The 20,368-nt window shown below is 45.2% G+C and overlaps 1 protein-coding gene across 2 annotated transcripts in view; it reads left to right on the top strand.

The window, feature by feature from the left end:
- Positions 1-20,368, top strand: part of SGSM1 (small G protein signaling modulator 1) — a 270,220-nt gene that overhangs the window by 155,828 nt on the left and 94,024 nt on the right. For both annotated transcript variants that reach the window (XM_040351471.1, XM_040351463.1), the window contains exons 7-9: positions 7,134-7,279; positions 14,747-14,878; positions 18,639-18,763. In XM_040351471.1, the coding sequence (XP_040207405.1) occupies positions 7,134-7,279; positions 14,747-14,878; positions 18,639-18,763 (403 nt within the window). The remainder of the gene's footprint in view (positions 1-7,133; positions 7,280-14,746; positions 14,879-18,638; positions 18,764-20,368) is intronic.

The following is a 20,368-nucleotide window of genomic DNA, read 5'->3' as shown; positions in this document are numbered from 1 at the left end:
GGCCCTCCCCTTCGGCCTGGCTTCGGCACCACGAGTTTTCACAATGGTGCTCGCTCCGATTCTGGCCCTGCTAAGGCAGCACGGAATCACTATTGTGGGATATCTGGACGACTTTCTCCTGAGAGCTACTTTAAGCTCAGACTTAGGAGAGGATGGGTTCATCACCTGCCAGCCCCTCCAAAAGATTTGGGTGGCTACTGAATGCCCAGGAGTCAATGTTGGTTTCGTCCTAGCGACTGGAATACCTGGGGTTGGTCCTGGATTCCTCAGAAACCAGTTTTTTCTCCCAACAGAAGAACTCCAGACACTGCAATCTGCGGTGCAGCGGTTTGTGACCCAGCAGTGGTCGTCACTTCGCCTTTGCAAGAGAATTCTGGGTCCCATGGTAGCCTCTTTCGAAGCGGTTCCGTATGCCCAATTCCACACCCGAGTGTTACAGAAAGAGATTCTGTCAAGTTGGGACAAGCTCCCTTCGTCTCTGGATTACCAGATTTGGGTGAAGTCGCCTGGTCAGGTCCTCCCTAGTGTGGTGGCTGACATCTCCGGTACCTCGGACCGGGAAATTATTTTTGCCGTGCTATCAGACAGTGGCCACGACGGATGCCAGCCTCTCCGGCTGGGGGCGTTCTGGAGTGTCCAGTCAGCCCAGGGCGCTGGACTCAGGTGGAGTCCCGTCTGCCAGTCAATGTCCTGGAGCTCTGGGCTATCAGGCTGCGTCTCCCCAAGTGGTTTCTGGGTCTGCAGGACCGTTCGGTCAGGATCCAGTCCGACAACACCACGGCCGTGGCGTATGTCTACCATCAAGGGGGCAGGCGGAGCCCGGCCGCGGTGGTGGAGGTTGCACACATCCTTCGGTGAGCCACAAGGTACGCTCCGGCTCTGTCGGCCGTGTACATTCCGGGTGTGCAGAGTTGGCAAGCCAACTACCTAAGTCCCCAAACACTGGACCAGGGAGAATTGTCATTGCACCAGGAAGTGTTTTCAGAGTTGTGCCAAAAATGGGGCACGTCAGGCGTGGACCTTCGGGCGTCCCGTCTCAATCGGAAGGTGTCACGTTTCGTGGCCAGGCTTTAAGAGACCCTTGGGCGGACGCGTCAGACGCGTTGGTGGCATTGTGGGGTCACTATCGCCTAAATCTACGCTTTCCCTCATCTGAAGCTTCTCCCTTACCTGTTGTGCAGAGGGGATGCCAACAATCCTGGTCGCTCCGGATTGGCCGCGCCTTTCCTGGTACACGGACCTGGTGCGTCTGGTGGCAGTAGTCCCTTGGATTCTACCCCTGAGAGTAGATCTTCTGTCGCAGGGTCCGATTTTTCCTCACCCTGCTTTATAGTCGCTGGCTTTAACGGCATGGCTGTTGGGAGCCAGGAGCTGGAGGTCCGAGGTCCGTCGGACTTGGTGATCTCTATCATGCTACTTGCACGGAAGTCTACTTCACGTAGGATTTGCCATCGTACGTGGAAGGCCTACATCTCTTTGTGTGCAGAGATGAAAGGACACCCCCGCACATACGTGATGTCCCAGATGCTGCTGTTCCTACAGCGGGGAGTGGGTCTAGCTCTCGCCTTAAGTACGGTTATGGGTCAGATTTCGGCCTTGGCTGTTTATTTTCAGCGACCGTTGGCGACGCACTCCCTGGTGCGTACGTTTGTACAGGGGGTCAGGCTTGTGACCTTCCTGTGTGTCCTCCACTGCCTCCGTGGGACTTGAATTCTCGGTGTTTCAAAAGGGCTCCGTTTGAGGACATTCGGGAGATTCCTCTTTCTTTCTGTCCCAGAGGGTGGTCTTTCTTAGTAGCCATTCCTTCGGTCAGATGAGTTTTTGATCTGACGGCCTTGTCTTGCAGGGCTCTTTTATAATGAGGACAATGTTTTACTATCCTTATGTCCTCAGCCGAAGAACTCGAAGGAGGCCACGTTACTTCCCGTGGACGTGGTGCGAGTCCTACAGGCATACTTGTCTGCTACGGCTCCGTTCCGGAGATCGGACTCACTGTTCATGTCAGTGAATGGTCCTGAGAAAGGTCTGGCGGTCTCGTCGGCCTCCATTTTCAGGTGGATCAGAAAGGTCGTGCTCCAGGCCTATGCCCTAAAGGGGCGGGCGCCTCCCTTTCTAGTTACGGCGCATTCGACCAGGGCGTCTGTTTTACAGGTGTGTAAGACAGCGATCTGGTCGTCAATCCACACCTTTTCAAGTTTTACAAGGTGGATGTGAGTGCATCTGCGGATGCCTCCTTTGGCCGCAAGGTTTTGCAGGCGGCTATTTCAGGTTGAAGTTCCTCCGTTGAGGAACTCTGGTTTGTTTGGGGTGAAGCTTAATTGCTGTGTTTTTTTTCCCCACCCCTCAAATTTTTTGACACTGCTTGGGGACATCCCTAAGGTCAATTGCTGCTGTGTCCGTCCATGAACGGAAGAGAAAATAGGATTTTTTTACTCACCGTAAAAAAATCCATTTCTCTGAGTTCATGGACGGACACAGCACCCACCCCTCCTTTTTGTTTGTACTGCTTGTTACGAACTGGAGCTGCTGAGTCAGAGAGTGGGTTATACCCGGGGGACCACGCCCCCTGGGAGGAGCTGTACTGAAAAGTGTTTTAACAGTGTTTTTTTCTGCCTAGTCTCTCCTGGAAGGAAGGATATAATACCCTAAGGTCAATTGCTGCTGTGTCCGTCCAGGAACTCAGAGAAATGGATTTTACAGTGAGTACAAAAATCCTATTTTTTCGGCATGTAAAAACGAAATTTTTTAATATGTAATTTAAAACGATCGTGTGTGGGCTTCACATAATTTTTTGGGTTCTGAAAAACGACCACATTTTTTTCCGAACATGCTGCATTTTTAAAGGACGTTTTAAACTATGTTGGTTTTCGGGTTGTAAAAAATGATCGTGTGTGGGCTTAAACGACGTGAAAAACCTGTGCATGCTCAGAAGCAAGTTATGAGACGGGAGCACTCGTTCTGGTAAAATTACCGTTCGTAATGGAGTAAGCACATTAATCACGCTGTAACAGACAGAAAAGCGCGAATCGTCTTTTACTAACACGGAATCAGCTAAAGCAGCCCAAAGGGTGGCGCCATCCGAATGGAACTTCCCCTTTATAGTGCCGTCGTACGTGTTGTACGTCACTGCGCTTTGCTAGAGCATTTTTTTTTACGATCGTGTGTGGGCAACGTCGTTTTAATGATGAAGTTGGAAAAACGTTGTTTTTTCTAGAGGCTGAAAAACGTTGTTTTTTTACAAGCCGAAAAATGATCGTGTGTACGCGGCATTAGATCTGTTTGGAATCAAAAAGTCACAAACCAGCCTGTACCAGCCTCAGGGAGATCCTCAGCAGATTCAATTAGACTCCTAGATACGCTTGGGACTCTGACCTCGGAACAGAAGCAGCACTGGAGAAAGCATATAGCAGCCATTGTGCATGCTTACAACAGGACCACTTATGATGCACGGGTTACTCCCCTTATCAGCTGATGTTCGGACGGGAAGCTCAGCTGCCAGCTGACTTGGCCTTCGGCACATCCCTAGATCATACCTCAGTACCGTCACACAGAGGGTATGTGGATTTCCTGAGGAGAAGTCTGAAGACCGCCTATGACTGCCTCAGATGCCCAAGGACCGAGAAACAAGAAAAACTTTGACCTTAGGGTGCGAGTGCAGAATCTACAACTGGGTGACAGAGTCTTGCTGAGAAAGCTGGGTGTCCAGTGAAAGCACAAGTTGACTGATCGCTGGATGTCAGAGCCCTATGTCATTTTGTAAGCAGCTACCAGTGTATATGATCCAGCCAAAGGGAAGTATGGGCCCGCTGAAGACTTAGAATCGGAATTATCTGTTGCCCCTGTCAGAAGCAGTCCATGTGCCACCACAGCTGGATTCACAGCCTACACCTACAGTTTCACAAAGATCCCGTCCAGTGACTATATTTCAGCCTGTACCCCTTGATGCAGAAGATGAGGTCAGTGAGGATAAAGAGATGGATGTGGATTGGCTGTGGCCGTCTCAAATGCCAGAGCCTGCCACCCTCCCTTCTGCTTCCCCCAAAGTGACAGGCACCGGGTTTCTAAAGCCGGAGGCAAGTGAATTTGTGCCTCAGAGTTGACCCTCAGAAGACCTGGAAGACTCTCAATTTTCCCTCCTTCGTTGAGGAGGAAGAAGCTGATGTGGAGGAAGAAAGAGCCTACAACCTCTGAACCTGAAGAACAGAGAGAGATGGAAGAGTGGTTCGCCCTCCCAACATACAGATGTATGACGTTTTAGGTGAAAGCTCTGAGGAGGTTGTTCTCACTTCTCAAAGGACTCTTGAAGTGCCTGATCTCTCCACTGCAGTTTTGGTGGGGAGCAGCCCTAACTCTCCCTCTGGCACATCTAGCTGGGCCATTCCGATCAAGGTGGCCTGTGGGCAGAACAACCTTCCTTCCTGTGCTAATTGGTGGGAGATTCCTCTGCCAGTTTCTTATGCAAATGTGAACTGTTTGCTGTCTTGTGTGTGTGTTAACCTGTTTTTCTCCTTGTGTATGAAAAAAGCATGTAACAGGTTCAGGACTTTACTGCCTTTGGAGGACAAAAGGTTCTTTGGTGGGGGGGAGTGTGTAGCAGGTGCCGCTCAGCCCGCCCATGGCACCGTATCTCCTTCTGCCACCCGAGACACACACACCAGTACAGGCAGGCTAACTGGGACACACACAGCCTGTCAGCAGCTGCGGGGGAATACCCCCTCCCTCTCTCGCTGTGCAGTGAGTGAGAGGCACTCAAGCACAGCCGCCCACTCTGCTTCATTCCCTGTTTCCCCATTGGTAGGGGGGAGTAAACCTATGAAGAGACAGTACTGCAGGAGCAGCAAGATACTCTGGGAAATGTATTTTCTAACACAGGCTACCCCACTGTAATCCCTAGTGGAAAAACTACACACCCCTGCAGCCCACAGACACGGAGGAAGAATCTTACACAGAGAGGCTGTCTGGGAGAAGGAAGATTACCAAGAGGCGAGGGAAGGATCAGATGGGAGGAGAGGGGCTGCTATGACCTGTTGGTATGACCATACTTCCACAGCTCCAGCTTTTGGTGTGACCATCCTGCCACAGCTAGAGGTGTCGGTGAGCTGATCCTGCCTTAGTGTCGCGGTCGGACGGTTGTGGACATCTTGCCAGAGGAGACCCTGAGGGTATCTCCAGGTGCCTATCTGAAGACACCGCTGTACCTTCCTGCTGCCAGATTGCCAGTCAGGCACTCCCACAGAGCCTGTCCTGTGTGTCTATTCAGTTCCTGGTGTCACTCGATTGGTGAGCGGGCGATAGCCCATCTTGTGCAAATTACCCCTACAGACACTGCATGAAGACATCTTTACCCTGTCTCTTAGAGCCTGCCAAAGGAGATATCTTATGCCAGTTGTTCCTTATCCTTGAACCCTTTGCATAGAGATCTCTTTGGGCCTAAGTTAGGTGAAGATAACGGACATCTTCACAGCGAGGACATTCACATTTCTTCTTCACTTAGCCAAGGACTCAGTGTTAACACTGGTACTCATTAAGGGGGAGCCCTGATTTTAAAAATACAAATTGACATTGTTTGAATTTTGTACAACATATATACCCTCAGTACCTGTGGGCTCAGGATCTTAACAACTTGCCGACCAGCCGCCGCAGTTATACGGCGGCAGGTCGGCTCCACTGCGCGAGGTCACGTAGATCTACGTCACCCCGCGAATCAGCCACTAGGGGCGCGTGCGCACCCCCCACTCGCCACTGATCCCAACGCGCGTACCATCACCGCCGGGCATGCGGGATCGCTTGTTACAGAGCGAGAACCGGGAGCTGTGTGTGTAAACACACAGCTCCCGGTCCTGTCAGGGGGGGAAATGACCTATCGTCTGTTCATACAATGTATGAACAGTGATTTGTCATTTTCCCATGTCAGTCCCACCCCCCCTTCAGTTAGAACACACCCAGGGAACATGATTAACCCCTTCCTCGCCCCCTTTACTGCCAGTGGCATTTTTATAGTAATCAATGCATTTTTATAGCACTGATCGCTATAAAAATGCCAATGGTCCCAAAAATGTGTCCGAAGTGTCCGCCATAATGTCGCAGTACCGATAAAAGCTGCTGATCGCCGCCATTACTAGTAAAAAAAAAATATTTATAAAAATGCCATAAAACTATCCCCTATTTTGCAAACGATATAACTTTTGCGCAAACCAATCAATAAACGCTTATTGCGATTTTTTTTTACGAAAAATATGTAGAAGTATACGTATCGGCCTAAACTGAGGAAAAAAATTGTTTTTTTATATAAATTTGGGGGATATTTATTATAGCAAAAAGTAAAAAATATTCATTTTTTTCAAAATTGTCGCTCTATTTTTGTTTATAGCGCAAAAACTAAAAACCGCAGAGGTGATTAAATACCACCAAAAAAGCTCTATTTGTGGGGAAAAAAAGGACACCAATTTTGTTTGGGATCCACGTCGCACGACCGCGCAATTGTCAGTTAAAGCGACGCAGTGCCGAATCGCAAAAAGTGGCCCGGTCATTGACCAGCAATATGGTCCGGGGCTGAAGTGGTTAAGGACTCACACTTGCCAGCAACTGTCTCTGTTCCCCTTTATGCCTGAGCACATAGGCCACATTTAAGCCCTTCAAGTTAGGTGAATTGTGCTATTTATCATTTGCTTGTGATTTTGTGATATACTGTTCCATATCAGAGTTTCCCATTTCCAGTTACTGGGTTATACTAACTGTTCTTGGGGTCGAGAGCCAGAGTATAGAACCAAACATACTACTTCGTGGGGGGACGCTACATTGAAAATAAAATATTGACAGTTCTTATCTTGTGAATGTGAAGCCAATTAAAACTCTCTTTTGACGTACAGAGAGAGAAAGTGTCTCAGATAGGTTTTGCAAAAGTGTCTCACATGCATTCTAAAACAGTACAGCATGTGCCAAATTCATGAACAAGCTCTAGAGAGGTGCATGAATTCGGCACACATTTAGAACACATGTGCCACACTTTCGCAAAACCTGTCTGCGCCAACCTTTATGAATTCCAGGGTGTATGTGTTTTTTTTTTTAATGGTTTAATGTATGAAGCTGTCTATTTGACTGAATATTTTACAAGTCTCTTGAATACCCTACAGTTGGTCCCTGTGCCTTGGAGTACACAAAAATGAAGACGGCAGACCATTTTTGGACCGACCCATCAGCAGATGAACTTGTACAGAGACATCGTATCCACGGTTCGCACTGTCGTCAAGACTCTCCCACAAAGAGGCCTGCCTTGTGTGTGAGTAAGCCTAGCTGTGACATACTGTAATGTCATTGTGGAAAATGACTGCATCCTACTTAATGGGACCACTAATATTCTAGCCTTGGCATATGCATCTTTTCTGCATGATCTGCCCCAGGCCCATTTCATGTCAATTACATTTTTATAATTGGTGGCAGGTTAAGTCACATACAGTACCAACTTCTCTTCGTGTTCCTAGTACTTTTAATGGCTGCAACCACTGCAGAACTAGGTAAAGGGTGATACAAACCTTTTGATGATTTCCTAATGTCATATAAACAAATATACTAGTTGTACAGTGGAACCTTGGATTGCGAGTAACGCTGTTAACGAGCGTTTCGCAATACGAGCTCCGTTTTTTGTTTTTTTTTTAATCCTGACTCGGTTTGCGAGTGTTGTTTTGCAAAATTAGCAGGATTCTAGCCACAGTGGTGTGCAGTACTGCGTTTGGCCTGAGGTAGGGGGGGGCACCGGAGTCGATCGGAGCTGTTTGGAGGTTTTCCGAGTTCAGCCGAGCTGTCCTTGGGCCTTTCCGAGTGTTTCCGAGGTTTTCTAGTGGCCCCCCACCTCTGGCCACATGTGGTATTGCATGCCATTAAAGTCAATGCGGAACAAAGTATTTTGGTTTCCATTGACTTCTATGGGGAAACTCGCTTTGATATGTGAGTGCTTTGGATTCCGTACATTCTCCTGTAACGGATTATGCTCGTAATCCGAGGTTCCACTGTAAACCCTTTTTGAATATTTTTATCTATAAATGTTTACTTATACCAGTGCAACCACCATGCCTTCTTTATCTGTATAGAAAGTATCTTCATATCGTTGCTCCTGCATAAAGTGCATTAGCACTTTTCACAGGCACATTCAATGCTGGCTCCTTAGAGGGGCTACGGTACCCAAATGTTATTACATTGTGATATGCAAGCAGCCCCCATACGCCACCTTCTATGACTGCCGATATCCTTTGCCACACATAAACAGAAGTAAAAGAGAAGAGCAGAAGGTATTTTTTTTCGTAGCAATAGCCATTGGATAGAACATTTTTCGAAGACTCTGCAAAGCTGACTGAGCAGGGGAAATACGTCATAGCGGTTGTACTGAAGTTGATCGGTAGATCACTTCTATACAACCACAGTTTTCATACATGGATTGAAATTCGGCTGGTCCCTGCTGAACTATTCCATCCATATATCGCCAGCTTTAGTTTTGCCTGCCACTGACTTTCAGTTTCAAGATACAGTGCTTTGCGAAAGTATTCGGCCCCCTTGAACTTTGCGACCTTTTGCCACATTTCAGGCTTCAAACATAAAGATATAAAACTGTAATTTTTTTGAAGAATCAACAACAAGTGGGACACAATCATGAAGTGGAACGAAATTTATTGGATATTTCAAACTTTTTTAACAAAAAAAAAAACTGAAAAATTGGGCGTGCAAAATTATTCAGCCCCCTTAATACTTTGTAGCGCACGTATCTTGGGTGCATATTTACGCTGGCCGCAAGGGGCGCTTCCGTAGATTTACGCGTCGAATATGCAAATGATTTGGTTCAGATGCAGTTCACATGCATGTATATTTCTAGAAACATGACTGACTTGCTGATCTGTAAATAGCATTTATTGTACTGTATATCAAAGAGGACTTTCTATTCATGACTACTTGGGTTATGCTGCCACCTTAAGGGGAATCGAAACTGGACAAAAATAGTCAGGAAACCTCGACCCAGGCATAACCACGCCCAGCTAAGCCAATTTTTAGCTAGCATCTTCCAGTAATGGATGTACCTAGAGATGTGTCTCTTTCAGGAGCTTAGTTTCCACATTAATAGCCTATTCTAAACACCCCTGATTGGGGTAGTGGAGTATCTAGTTTGTATCAGTCACTATGGGCAGAACCCTGCATGCAAGAATCGGGGAGGACTGTAATGTTGCAGGTTGGCACTGGATCCTGCAGGCATCGCTCTGACCTCGCTGTCAGAGTGCTTTACAGGTTCAGGTCAGTGACCCTTAAGGGGGGTCAAGTCTCTGAAGGTCTTTTGGGCTCAGAAATTCATAATGGAATCCAACTGATCGGTGGTTGCTTAACTTCCTTGGGGACTTCCTGGCTTCAGTGGATTTCCAGGGTGCCTAACTACACATACAGATTTTTTGCCTCACCAGTGGTTTCTGTGATTAAAACTGCAGGATCGCCATTATCAGTTTGTGGCATTGTCTTTTGGCCTGTCCACAGACCCCAGGGTTTTTACCAAGCTGTTAGCTTTGGTTCTGGGGTTGTTCAAATTATGGAGTACCTGGATGACCTGCTTCTAAGGGAGCAATCAGTTCAGAAGCTGGCATTGAATGTCCAACAGAGAGACGATACATGTCCTGGAAAGATTTGTATAGTATTAAACCTTCAGAACCCGGCGTTGGTTCTGACCCAAAGCCTGGAGTACTTAGGATTAGTACTTAAAAAAAGCCCAGGCAAAGGTACTGCTCCTGCAGGAGAAATGCCTGTTTTTTCAATCTCAGGTGCAGTCCCTTGATTCAAGCTTGCATTAAGGTAATGAGGAAGATGGTAGTTGCCTTTGATTCAGTCCCTTATGCCCACGTTCACTCCAGAGCTCTTTAGCTCAATATCCTGTCAGTTATTCAGTCATTAGTCCTTGGATCTGCCAATGCATCTGACCCAACACCAGATTGACTCTAGAATGGTGGATAAACCGACAGCTGTTGGATACCTGGGAATCCTTCTCTCCATTGAAAATGGAAGGTCTTAAATATGAGAGAGCCTATAGGTTCAGGGAACATGATCGTCAGAGGAGCAGATGTCTTCAACATCCTGAGATTTCATGTGATTTGGCTGGCTCTCCTAATCTCATCTGTCTGCCTTTGGGGTATTTCCATCAGGGTACAGTCGAACAATGCCATGGCTGTAGCATATATCTACCATTAGTGAGGGATACGATATAGTGCAGCTTAGGAAGAAACAAAACCTGATCTTGTTGTGGGCAAAACGTCACGTGGAAGTTCTGCCCACAACATAGGCAGGAGGACTTTCTCAGTCAGCAGCTGAACACAGGAGGATAGGCCCTTCCGCCAAAGGTGTTTTCTCAGATTTGTCTGCAGTGGGGGATGCCAGATGTGGATCTGTTGGCATCAAGGTTCAACACAAAACTGGACAGGTTTGTGTCCTCAGGCATTTACAGTAGATGTGCTGGTGACTGTTGGGATCAGTTTCCTCTGATTTATGCCTTCCCTCCACTTTATCTTCTTCCTTGCCTGTTGTGCAGGATAAAGATGAAGGGCATTACGTTGATTCTTATAGCACCTTATTGGTCATGAAGAACATGGTATGGTGACATAGTGAATACCTTGATGTACAAGCCTTTGGCTCTTCCAGAACATCCAGATCTGCTGTTGCCGAATCCATTCTCCCATCCTTCTTTACGGTTTCTAGCTTTGACGGCTTGGCTGTTGAAGCCCAAACCCTGAGGAATAGGGGAGTTTCTGCCTTTGTCATCCCTACCCGCCCTATTGCAAGGTACTTGACCTCCAGAAATGTGTACCATCATACAGGGAAGGACTTTTTCGCCTGGTGTGAGGCTCATAAGTTTCATCCCCGATCGTATGTTCTGGTATACATTTTGGTTTTTCTCCAGTGTGGTGGGTAGAGCTTTGGCTTTAAGCACCATCAAGGGACTAATCTCAGCCCTAGCCATTCTGTTTCTGAAACCTATCGTGCCTCCTGTACAGATTGTTCCATCAGTGCAGCCCCCACCCTTTGTCTCCGTAGGACCTTTGTCTGTTTTGCAGACTTGCATGGTTGTTTAATAGTAGCCATTACCTCTGCTTGCAGGGTCTTGGAGTTGGCTGTGTTTTCCTGCAAGTGGATTTGTCAGCTTGTTTTTCAAGTCTATGCTATTGATAAGACTATTTTCCTGTCTCAATACAGGAGAGACTTGCAGTGACCCACTGGTATAATCTGTTGAGATAAGCAGAGACAAACAAACACACACACGGACACAGCTTCTTATGGAGAGTGAAGGAGGAGAGCAGAGCAGAACAGAAGGCCGAGTAGCTCCCTCCCATTGCCTTTATAATGCTCATGACATCACAGATACATACATTTTCATTGGTTCACAATAAGTACACACCCATCGATCCCTCCCAATCACCCTGGACCCCACCCATTTACCCTCCCCTCTTGTAAGCACATGGCAAAGTTCTTTTTGTTCAACCCTAGATCATAGGGGTCTCCTACTGAAACCTACAAGGAATATAATGAGGTGGGCTGGGAAAGGGGCTTGTCCAAGAACAGGGGCAGGGAAAAGGCAGTCCTTTGTTCGAAATAGTCCAGAAAACAGTCCTTTTAGATATTCATACACAGGAAACAAGGTTATTGCCTTTTAAGGGCATAAACAGTCCAGAACAAGGATTCCTTTGATGTGAGGTAGCAGACAAGAAGAAAATGGAGTGGAAAACACTATTTGAACACAATTCATTGCATTAAACATATCTTATATATATCATCAAGGAAAATAGGTACTAATATGATTTCATTCATGCATATATATTTATATATAAAAAAGTAGCAAACGGTCGATGGAGCACCGAAATGCACGAAAAAGCTGATAGCCTACATATTTACAGCAGCCAGGATTTCTATAGCAAAGTCCTGGAGGTCCCCTACTGTTCCTTTCTATTTGCTGAAAACTAAATTGTCTTGGATAATGGTGAATGAGAGATTATCTGCTATTCTGGCGGACAAGGTTGATGTGTTCCACAGTGTTTGGGATCCTTGGATTGACTATCTCACGACTACGTGAGAGGTAGATTGCTATTGGAGAATGGCCCCTTCAGACTGGAGTGCTCCCCCTTCTTTCCTTCCTTCCTTCCCTTTTCTCTTCTAGTCTTTTCCCTTTCTTTTTCTCCTTTTGTGTTCTTTCTTACTTCTTATTATTATTTTGTTGCTAATATACATTTTTCTTATTCTGCTGAGTAACGGGTCCTTGAGGTTGGTTGGGCTCTCCGTCGAGAGGCCCTGTAGTGGTCCCGATTTAGCCCCTTTTCTCTATGTCTGTTGACAGTTTGAGGTATGAATCCGGGAAAATGTCATATGATAGTTATGCTGTTTTGTCCTCATTGACTTGCACCTGTAACTTGAATTATATTCCATGGAAAGATCATACCTGTCTTTCTATTGTATTTTTTTTTTATTTTGAAATTCAATAAAAATATTGGAATACAAAAAAGTAGCAAAAAGAATATATGAAAAATAATACTAAACATTATTAATAGTTCTGATAAAAAATTAGCTCAGCTTATCAAATAGGCATTATTACAGAAATCTATCACACTATCAAGGGCAAGGTTTCCTCTTTCCTGGTCAAGGCTCATTCCATCAGAAGTATCATTGCTTCCTGGGCTATGCATCATGCTTGTAAGGCTGCTACCTGGCCTTCTTTTTACATCTTTACTAAGTTCTACCCGGTAGATGTTTACGCCTCTGCAGACTCCAGTCTTGGGCAGAAGATCTTGTAAGTGGCTTTCTAATCGGGTTAACCCTGTTCTGTGTGTTTCAGCCACAATGTTGTGTTCACTTATGTTCACTGCTTTGGGACAACCCAAGTAGTCTTGAATAAGAAGTCCTCTGGTCGTGGTTATGCCTGGGCAGATATTTTCAACCTTATTTTGGACAGTGTCCATTCACCTGGAGGTGGCAACAAAACCCATGTAGTTATGAATATGAAGTTCTCTTGTGTCCTGTGATGTATTCCAAAAAATTTACAGGTAAACCAAAATTCGAATATTCACACATACACTGATTTGTGTTTTAGTAAAGCTACAAATATAATCTTAATACCTTTTACAGTAGGTGTTTGTGATATTGTGCTTTTAGCACGACAGCGTCGCGCTGATACTCGGCGACGTGGTGCCGAGATCTCGCCGACATCTTGCACTCACTGGAATAGTGACAGCACATCCCAGCAAGCGCGTCATAGAAGCGACGGGAGATCCGACTTGGATTCCCGCCAATTCTACACGTGTGCGGCGTTTGTTATGAATCCTGAGGGGGAAGTCCCCGCCGGATTTTAAATAAAAATCCGGCATGGGTCCCCCCCTCAGGAGCATACCGGGCCCTTAGGTCTGTTATGGGTTGTAAGGAGAGCCCCCCCTACGCCGAAAAAACCGGCGTAGGGGGTCCCCCTACGATCCATACCAGACCCGTATCCAAAGCACGCTACCCGGCCAGCCAGGAAGGGAGTGGGGACGAGCGAGCGCCCCCCCCCCCCCCTGAGCCGTACCAGGCTGCATGCCCTCAACATGGGGGGGTTGGGTGCTCTGGGGCAGGGGGGCGCACTGCGGCCCCCCCACCTCAGAGCACCCTGTCCCCATGTTGATGAGGACAGGGCCCCTTCCCGACAACCCTGGCCGTTGGTTGTCGGGGTATGCGGGCGGGAGGCTTATCGGAATCTGGGAGCCCCCTTTAATAAGGGGGCCCCCAGATACCGGCCCCCCACCCTAAGTGAATGAGTATGGGGTACATCGTACCCCTACCCATTCACCTGCAAGAAAAGTGGTAAAAACACAAATAAACCACACAGTGTATTAAAATATTTTATTAGTCTGCTCCGGAGGCCGCCCCCTGTCTTCTTTATTAGCTCTTTTACCAGGGGGGGCTTCTTCTTTGACGTCTTCGGGTGGGTGGGGGCCGCCGTCTGGTTCTCTTCCACCGCCGGGGGGGGTGGCTTTTAAAAAAAGCCCCCACCCCCCCGGCGGGTTTCCTCCGGCGTCTTCGGCGGGGCTCTTCTTCTTCCGCTATCCCGACGGGTCTTCTCCGCTATCCGGGGGGTCTCGCCGCTCTCCGCTGTTGACTCGTCGCACCCCGGTTCTTCGTCTCGCAGTCCGGTCCCTTCTTCCGTGCTGTACGTCTTCTTCCGCGCTGTGACGTCATGTTCTTCACTTCTCTTCTTCTCCCGATGTTGACTCGCCGGTCCTCCTCGCTGAAATGACGGATGCGCGCCTTGCATCGGACCTATATAGGCCTCACAGTCCCATCATGCTCTGTACCTACCCATGTGATACCTACCACGTGGTAGGTATCACATGGGTAGGTACAGAGCATGATGGGACTGTGAGGCCTATATAGGTCCGATGCAAGGCGCGCATCCGTTAACAGACCTAAGGGCCCGGTATGCTCCTGAGGGGGGGACCCATGCCGGATTTTTATTTAAAATCCGGCGGGGACTTCCCCCTCAGGATTCATAACAAACGCCGCACACGTGTAGAATTGGCGGGAATCCAAGTCGGATCTCCCGTCGCTTCTATGACGGCTCTGTCTCCATCGCGGCAAGCCAGCTCGGCGCTGGCTCCCGCGATGGGGCTCGTAGGTGCTCAATCTCGCCGAGAAAGAGAGCGAGATTGACACAAAATCGGGTTCACCTACTGTATAAACGCTAATATTTTTTCATTCTTCATTCTAGATCCAGAAAAGGCACTCAAGTGGAAGTATGGATGACAGGCCATCATTGTCAGCAAGAGATTATGTTGAATCATTACATCAAAATTCCAGGACAACTCTTCTTTATGGCAAAAATAATGTCATGGTTCAGCCTGTAAGCAGAACAGTCTGTAATTTGTAGTACATCAAATTTATAGTGTGCATTTTCAACGTGATGTAAAATGAATTTTGGGCTATGTAGGGGCTGTAACATGCTTTAATGTACATTTGAAATGATCTGCATTTAATTTAGTTATAGGTGTTAATTTAGATACCCAACAGACAGATTACTAATGTTAGCAAAAGCGATACAAAGGAAACAAAGGATGAGGCAGGTATTGTTTTAAATAAATTCAGTGAAGCATATCCTTCTTTTGACAAGTCCAATTGTATCCAAATTGTACAGTACAAAACACAGGCTTGATATTCATCGACCCTAGATTATAGGCAAGCGATTAGATGCTGGCAAAACTTTTGTGGACCTTTGAGCCCCCTAGGTCTGCCCCTATAACCCAACCCACTATGTGAGTTCCATTTTTGCTAGTGTCCTAAGGTGATGAACCTTTTCTACCTTATAAAGAAATCAGTCAAACCACAATTTTTTATTCTGTCCCTCCCCCTCCCTCTTACACAGATGTTAAGACCCTTGTGCTTTAGAATGAAGGTGCATGAAGATACGTCGGATTTTTGCTTAGATACGACTGACGTAAGTCTTTTACGCCGTCTTAGTTGCATATTTGCGCAGGCCGCTAGGTGCCGCTTCCGTAGATTTATGCGTAGAATATGCAAATTAGGTACCCCTGCTATAGTGAGGCGTACGCAATGTTAAGTATGGACATCGGGACAGCGTCGAATTTTGCGTAAGTTACATTCACGTCGTCTAGGCATTGAGCGGGCGTAATTTCATTTGAAAATTTGACGTGATACTGAGCATGCGCCGTTCGAAAAAAGTGTCGTTTACGTGGGGTCATGCTTAGTTTACATAAAACACGCCCCCTGTTCCTTATTTGATTTAGGCGCGCTTACGCCGGCACATTTTTGCTACGCCGCCGTAACTTTAGACGCAAGTGCTTCGTGAATACAGCACTTGCCTCTCTAAGTTGCAGCGGTGTAGCGTAACTACGATACGCTACGCCCGCTTATATTTACGCCTATCTACGTGAATCTGGGCCAACATCTCCCCGTTCTGCCTAGCTGACACTGTCACTGATCGTGTTCCCTGTCATCGGGAACACCATCAGTGACGTGTCACAGCAAGCCACGCCCCCTACAGTAAGAATCACGCCTTAGGGAACACTTAACCCCTACAGCGCCACCTAGTGGTTAACCCCTTTCACTGCCGGTGTCATTTTCACAGTAACCAGTGCATTATTATAGCACTGATCGCTGTGAAAATGACAGTGGTCCCAAAAATGTGTCAAAAGTGTCCGATATGTCCGCCATAATGTCGCGGTCACAATAAAAATCGCAGATCACCGCCATTACTAGTAAAAAAAATGTATTAATAAAAATGCTATAAAACTATCTCCTATTTTGTACACGCTATAACTTTTGCGCAAACCGATCTATAAACGCTTAAACATTGCAATTTTTGTTACCATAAATACGTAGAAGAATACGCATCGGCCTAAACTGAGGAAAAATAGGATATTTATTATAGCAAAAAGTAAAAAAATATTGCATTTTTTTCAAAATTGACGCTCTATTTTTGTTTATAGCGCAAAAAATAAAAACCGCAGAGGTGATCAAATACCACCAAAGGAAAGCTCTATTTGTGGGAAAAAAAGGACGCCAATTTTGTTTGGGAGCCACGTTGCATGACCGCGCAATTGTCAGTTAAAGCGACGCAGTGCCGAATCGCAAAAAGTGGCCTCGTCCTTTAGCTACAAAATGGTCCGGGGTGCTCATTCCTAATCTAGATGAAATGGTGTACAGCTGGCCCACAACTAAAAACACAGGAGGACAGAGTAAAACGTTATATTCTCATCCTGTCCACAGAGGCAAGCAAAATACAATGCAATATTGCTACTAATTACCAAATGTTAACTAAAGGAAACTAAACATAAAAAAAAACTAGTAGTTGACTATAATCTAAGACACGGAGTACAGTCTTATAGTCTTTTAAAAATACATACTTGATGACCGGTACTATGAGGGTTCAGACTGTCCTGGGAAGGCCGATGTCTGCACATGGGGAAAAAAAGGGGAGAAGCGCCAAGAGCCCCAAATAGTGTAGTATGCTGGTTTATTGTGGAAATGTGATAAAAACATATAAAGATGATGCACTCACATGGTGAAGAAATTTATAGACATGTCAGGGTAGTGTGTAATCCTTCATCCCAGGCGAATGGATGGCTTGAGCCGCTAAGAGGTGGAATCAACAAGCGGCTGTAAAGGCAAAGCTAGAGCTCTTGTGTGCCATTGACAGATGGAAATGACAAGCAGCTTGAATTGCATACCTAGATCTCTTGTGTCAAAACCAAGATCGATACCAGAGTGGAGATGAGAGCAGCGACTCCGGCCACTGTATCTGCTGCGTGATCCAAGGAGTGGAAGCGTACCGGGAACAGCTACCGCGTGGGGAAGACATGGCTGCCCAGAGCAAACACCAGAGGTGAATAATGAAAAGTCAGCACAGAACGCAGAGCCAATCATTTGCTTCCTTCTCTTCAAGTTGAGGATTACCAAGAGCAAAGGCAGATACTGGTTCTTGGACACAGGATTTTCTAAGGGATTGATAGATGAGGCCTACTTAATGCAATCCACCAAAACAAATAAAGAAACTATACAGGAGAATGGAGCAAAGGTAATCAACTTCATCACACAATTTTATGGTAAATTCAGAGAAATGGAGTAGATCATTAACAAACATTGGAAAATGCTTAAACAAAATTAACCAACATCCAGAATCCACTTGTCAGATTTCAGAAGTGACACCATCCTTATTGCATTGCTTTTTATTTTTGTGTGTTTTTTTTCTATGAATATCAAACCTGTGTCCTGTACTGTACTCCAAGATATGGAATTTACTGGTAAGTCCATTTCATATCTTGAATGTAATGAATACACTTTAGGCAATTTCTCTTTAGGATTTATAGAGTTTGGAGCTATATATTTTTACAAGGGTACTCTTGGCTGCACACACTTTTCTTTATCTAATACGTGGTGAAAAACAGCATGTTATGAACTGCTAAAATCCATGCAGCCAATGATCTTTTCATTTGCTATCTGCAAGCTTTTCTCATGGCAATTGGACCTTTGAGAAAGCTTGAAGATATCAAGTGAAATGGTCATTGGATGGATGAATCTTGTCGGTTTTTAAATTTGCTGTTTTTTTTTTTTTTTGCTACAGATTTAAAAAAAAAGTATAGTTAAGCCAAGCATGACCTTGTAAGATTTTCGTTTGCATCTTATACATTGACTAAAGATACAAGCGAGTCTGTTTACTATCTGAAAAGGATAACGATTGTTGCATGGGTATTTCCTATGGCAACCATCTCACCTGTGCTACAGTTTAATTATTTTTGTTGCTTTCGAGTTAGAATTTCTGTTATCTTTTTATTTTTGTCTATGATACCATTTCATGAGACTTCCCCCACTTCCTGTCTTTGACATCTATACAAGAAATGGCAAAACTGTTAAGTTAGCTTTTTTTATCCAAAACAAAATAAAATGGACATCTGTTTTTAAAAAAGTTTATATTATGGGCACCCATTTGTTCTTAGGGAAACAATGACAGGGACTGAGTCAAGAAATGTTAGAAATATGGATATTTCTAATATACTTCAAAATGGTTGTCTGAGTCTTTGTTGTAGGTGTAGCTCTTGCTCAGAAGGAAAATTGCCTAACCGTTATCTTTTTCATCTTATGTTTAGAGAGATGATATGGAAGCAATTCCAGGGTACTTATCTCTTCATCAAACTGCAGATACTATGACCTTAAAATGGACACCGAACCAGCTTATGAATGGCTCAGTTGGGGATTTAGACTATGAGAAAAGGTAACTTTATATTATGTGAACTCAAAATGGGGGGAAAAAAACGTTGGACTGAATTTGATGCTCTGAGGCCCCTTTCACACTGGGGCGGGGGCGGCGGTAAAGCGCTGCTATCTTTAGCGGCGTTTTACCGCCAATTTTGCGGCAATATTCGGCCACTAGTGGGGCAGTTTTATCCCCGCTAGCGGCAGAGAAAGGGTTAAAAACCATATAGCCACAGTGTCCCATTGATTTCAATGGGCAGGAGTGGTGGAAGAGCGGTATACACACTGCTCCTTCACCGCTCCAAAGATGCAGCTAGCAGGACTTTTTTTACCGTCCTGCTAGCGCACCGCTCCAGTGTGAAAGCTCTCGGAGCTTTCACACTGGAGACACAGCAGTGGCTGTTTAGGGTCGATTTGCAGGCGCTATTTTTAGAGCAATAGCGCCTGCAAAACGACCCAGTGTGAAAGGGGTCTAAATTGTTGTGCATGGGGTATTTATGAAATACATTTTTCTAAGTACATGACAGAACTTTCTACAGCCTTTATGCTGACAGAACTTGTTTCAAATGTTAACAGGGCATTGGAAGCTGGAATGTCTAAATTGTGAAACATGACAGATTTGTGAGAACACCAACCAATGTAATGTGGCGTCATTTCGATATTACTTTTTTAAAGCGTATATATTCCAAGCAAAGCTCCTAAGTAGCACGTTACTTCTCATAAATGATCAAATAAATGCAGGTTCCTATTTCATAAAGCCTTTTCACTAAATATCTAGTTGAAAATTACAAAACAGATGACCTGTACCCAAACATTTGTAAACTGTTCTCAGGTATCTACATTTAACATCTAATTCTCAAAAGATGCAACAGAGTAGTAGTTGTGTCTCTTGCTGTAGTTTTGTGTGTGTGTGGGATGCTACTGCAGGTCAGGAGTACTGCAGTTTAGTATAATCTGTATTATAATCAATTCTACAAAGAGACCAGGTAGCCCTGTTAGCATGTAAAGAGGTAATGGTTATTATACTAATTTATGCTTTTTTTGCCTGTGCTTGTTTGGTTGGTCACTGAACTCAATCTTTGGAATGTGTATGAAAAAATTGAAAGTTGTAAGAGAAAAAAACATTATAATGGAAACATTGGGAGATAAATTGTGATTTACAAACAGTAGGGGGATAATTTAATAGTTGAATTACATTTTAAGGTAGCAGCTGTACAAAACTGAATCTTGTGGACAGATATTTAATAAAAGTTATCATGACAGTTCTGTGTTGCACATGCCTGACTGTTCAATGGCCTTTTGTTTTTCTTCTTGAAGTGAAAAGGTAATTGAAAAGTGTGAATAACTGATGAGTAATCTGTCCTTAATGCCCTGGAAATTAAAAAAAAGTAGTTACATTTTTATACATTTTTATATGTTTTATGCCATTTTTTGACTCAGGCAGACAACATAGAAACATTTTAATATTAAAATAAAACATAATGAACTGAGATTATTATAGCTTCTGCCTCAATGTGTATGCTGCTGCTCCAGATGGGTCCACCACACACACCCTTCCACCTCCAGTGTATTCAGGTTTAAGCACCGCTCATCCAGCCATGTGCAACAAATACAATAGGATCCA

The sequence above is a fragment of the Rana temporaria genome, chromosome 1 (genome assembly GCF_905171775.1).
Source record: "Rana temporaria chromosome 1, aRanTem1.1, whole genome shotgun sequence".
NCBI classification, from domain to species: Eukaryota; Metazoa; Chordata; class Amphibia; order Anura; family Ranidae; genus Rana; species Rana temporaria.
Note: the sequence above shows the minus strand (reverse complement) of the source record. Positions and strands in the feature narration are given on the sequence as shown.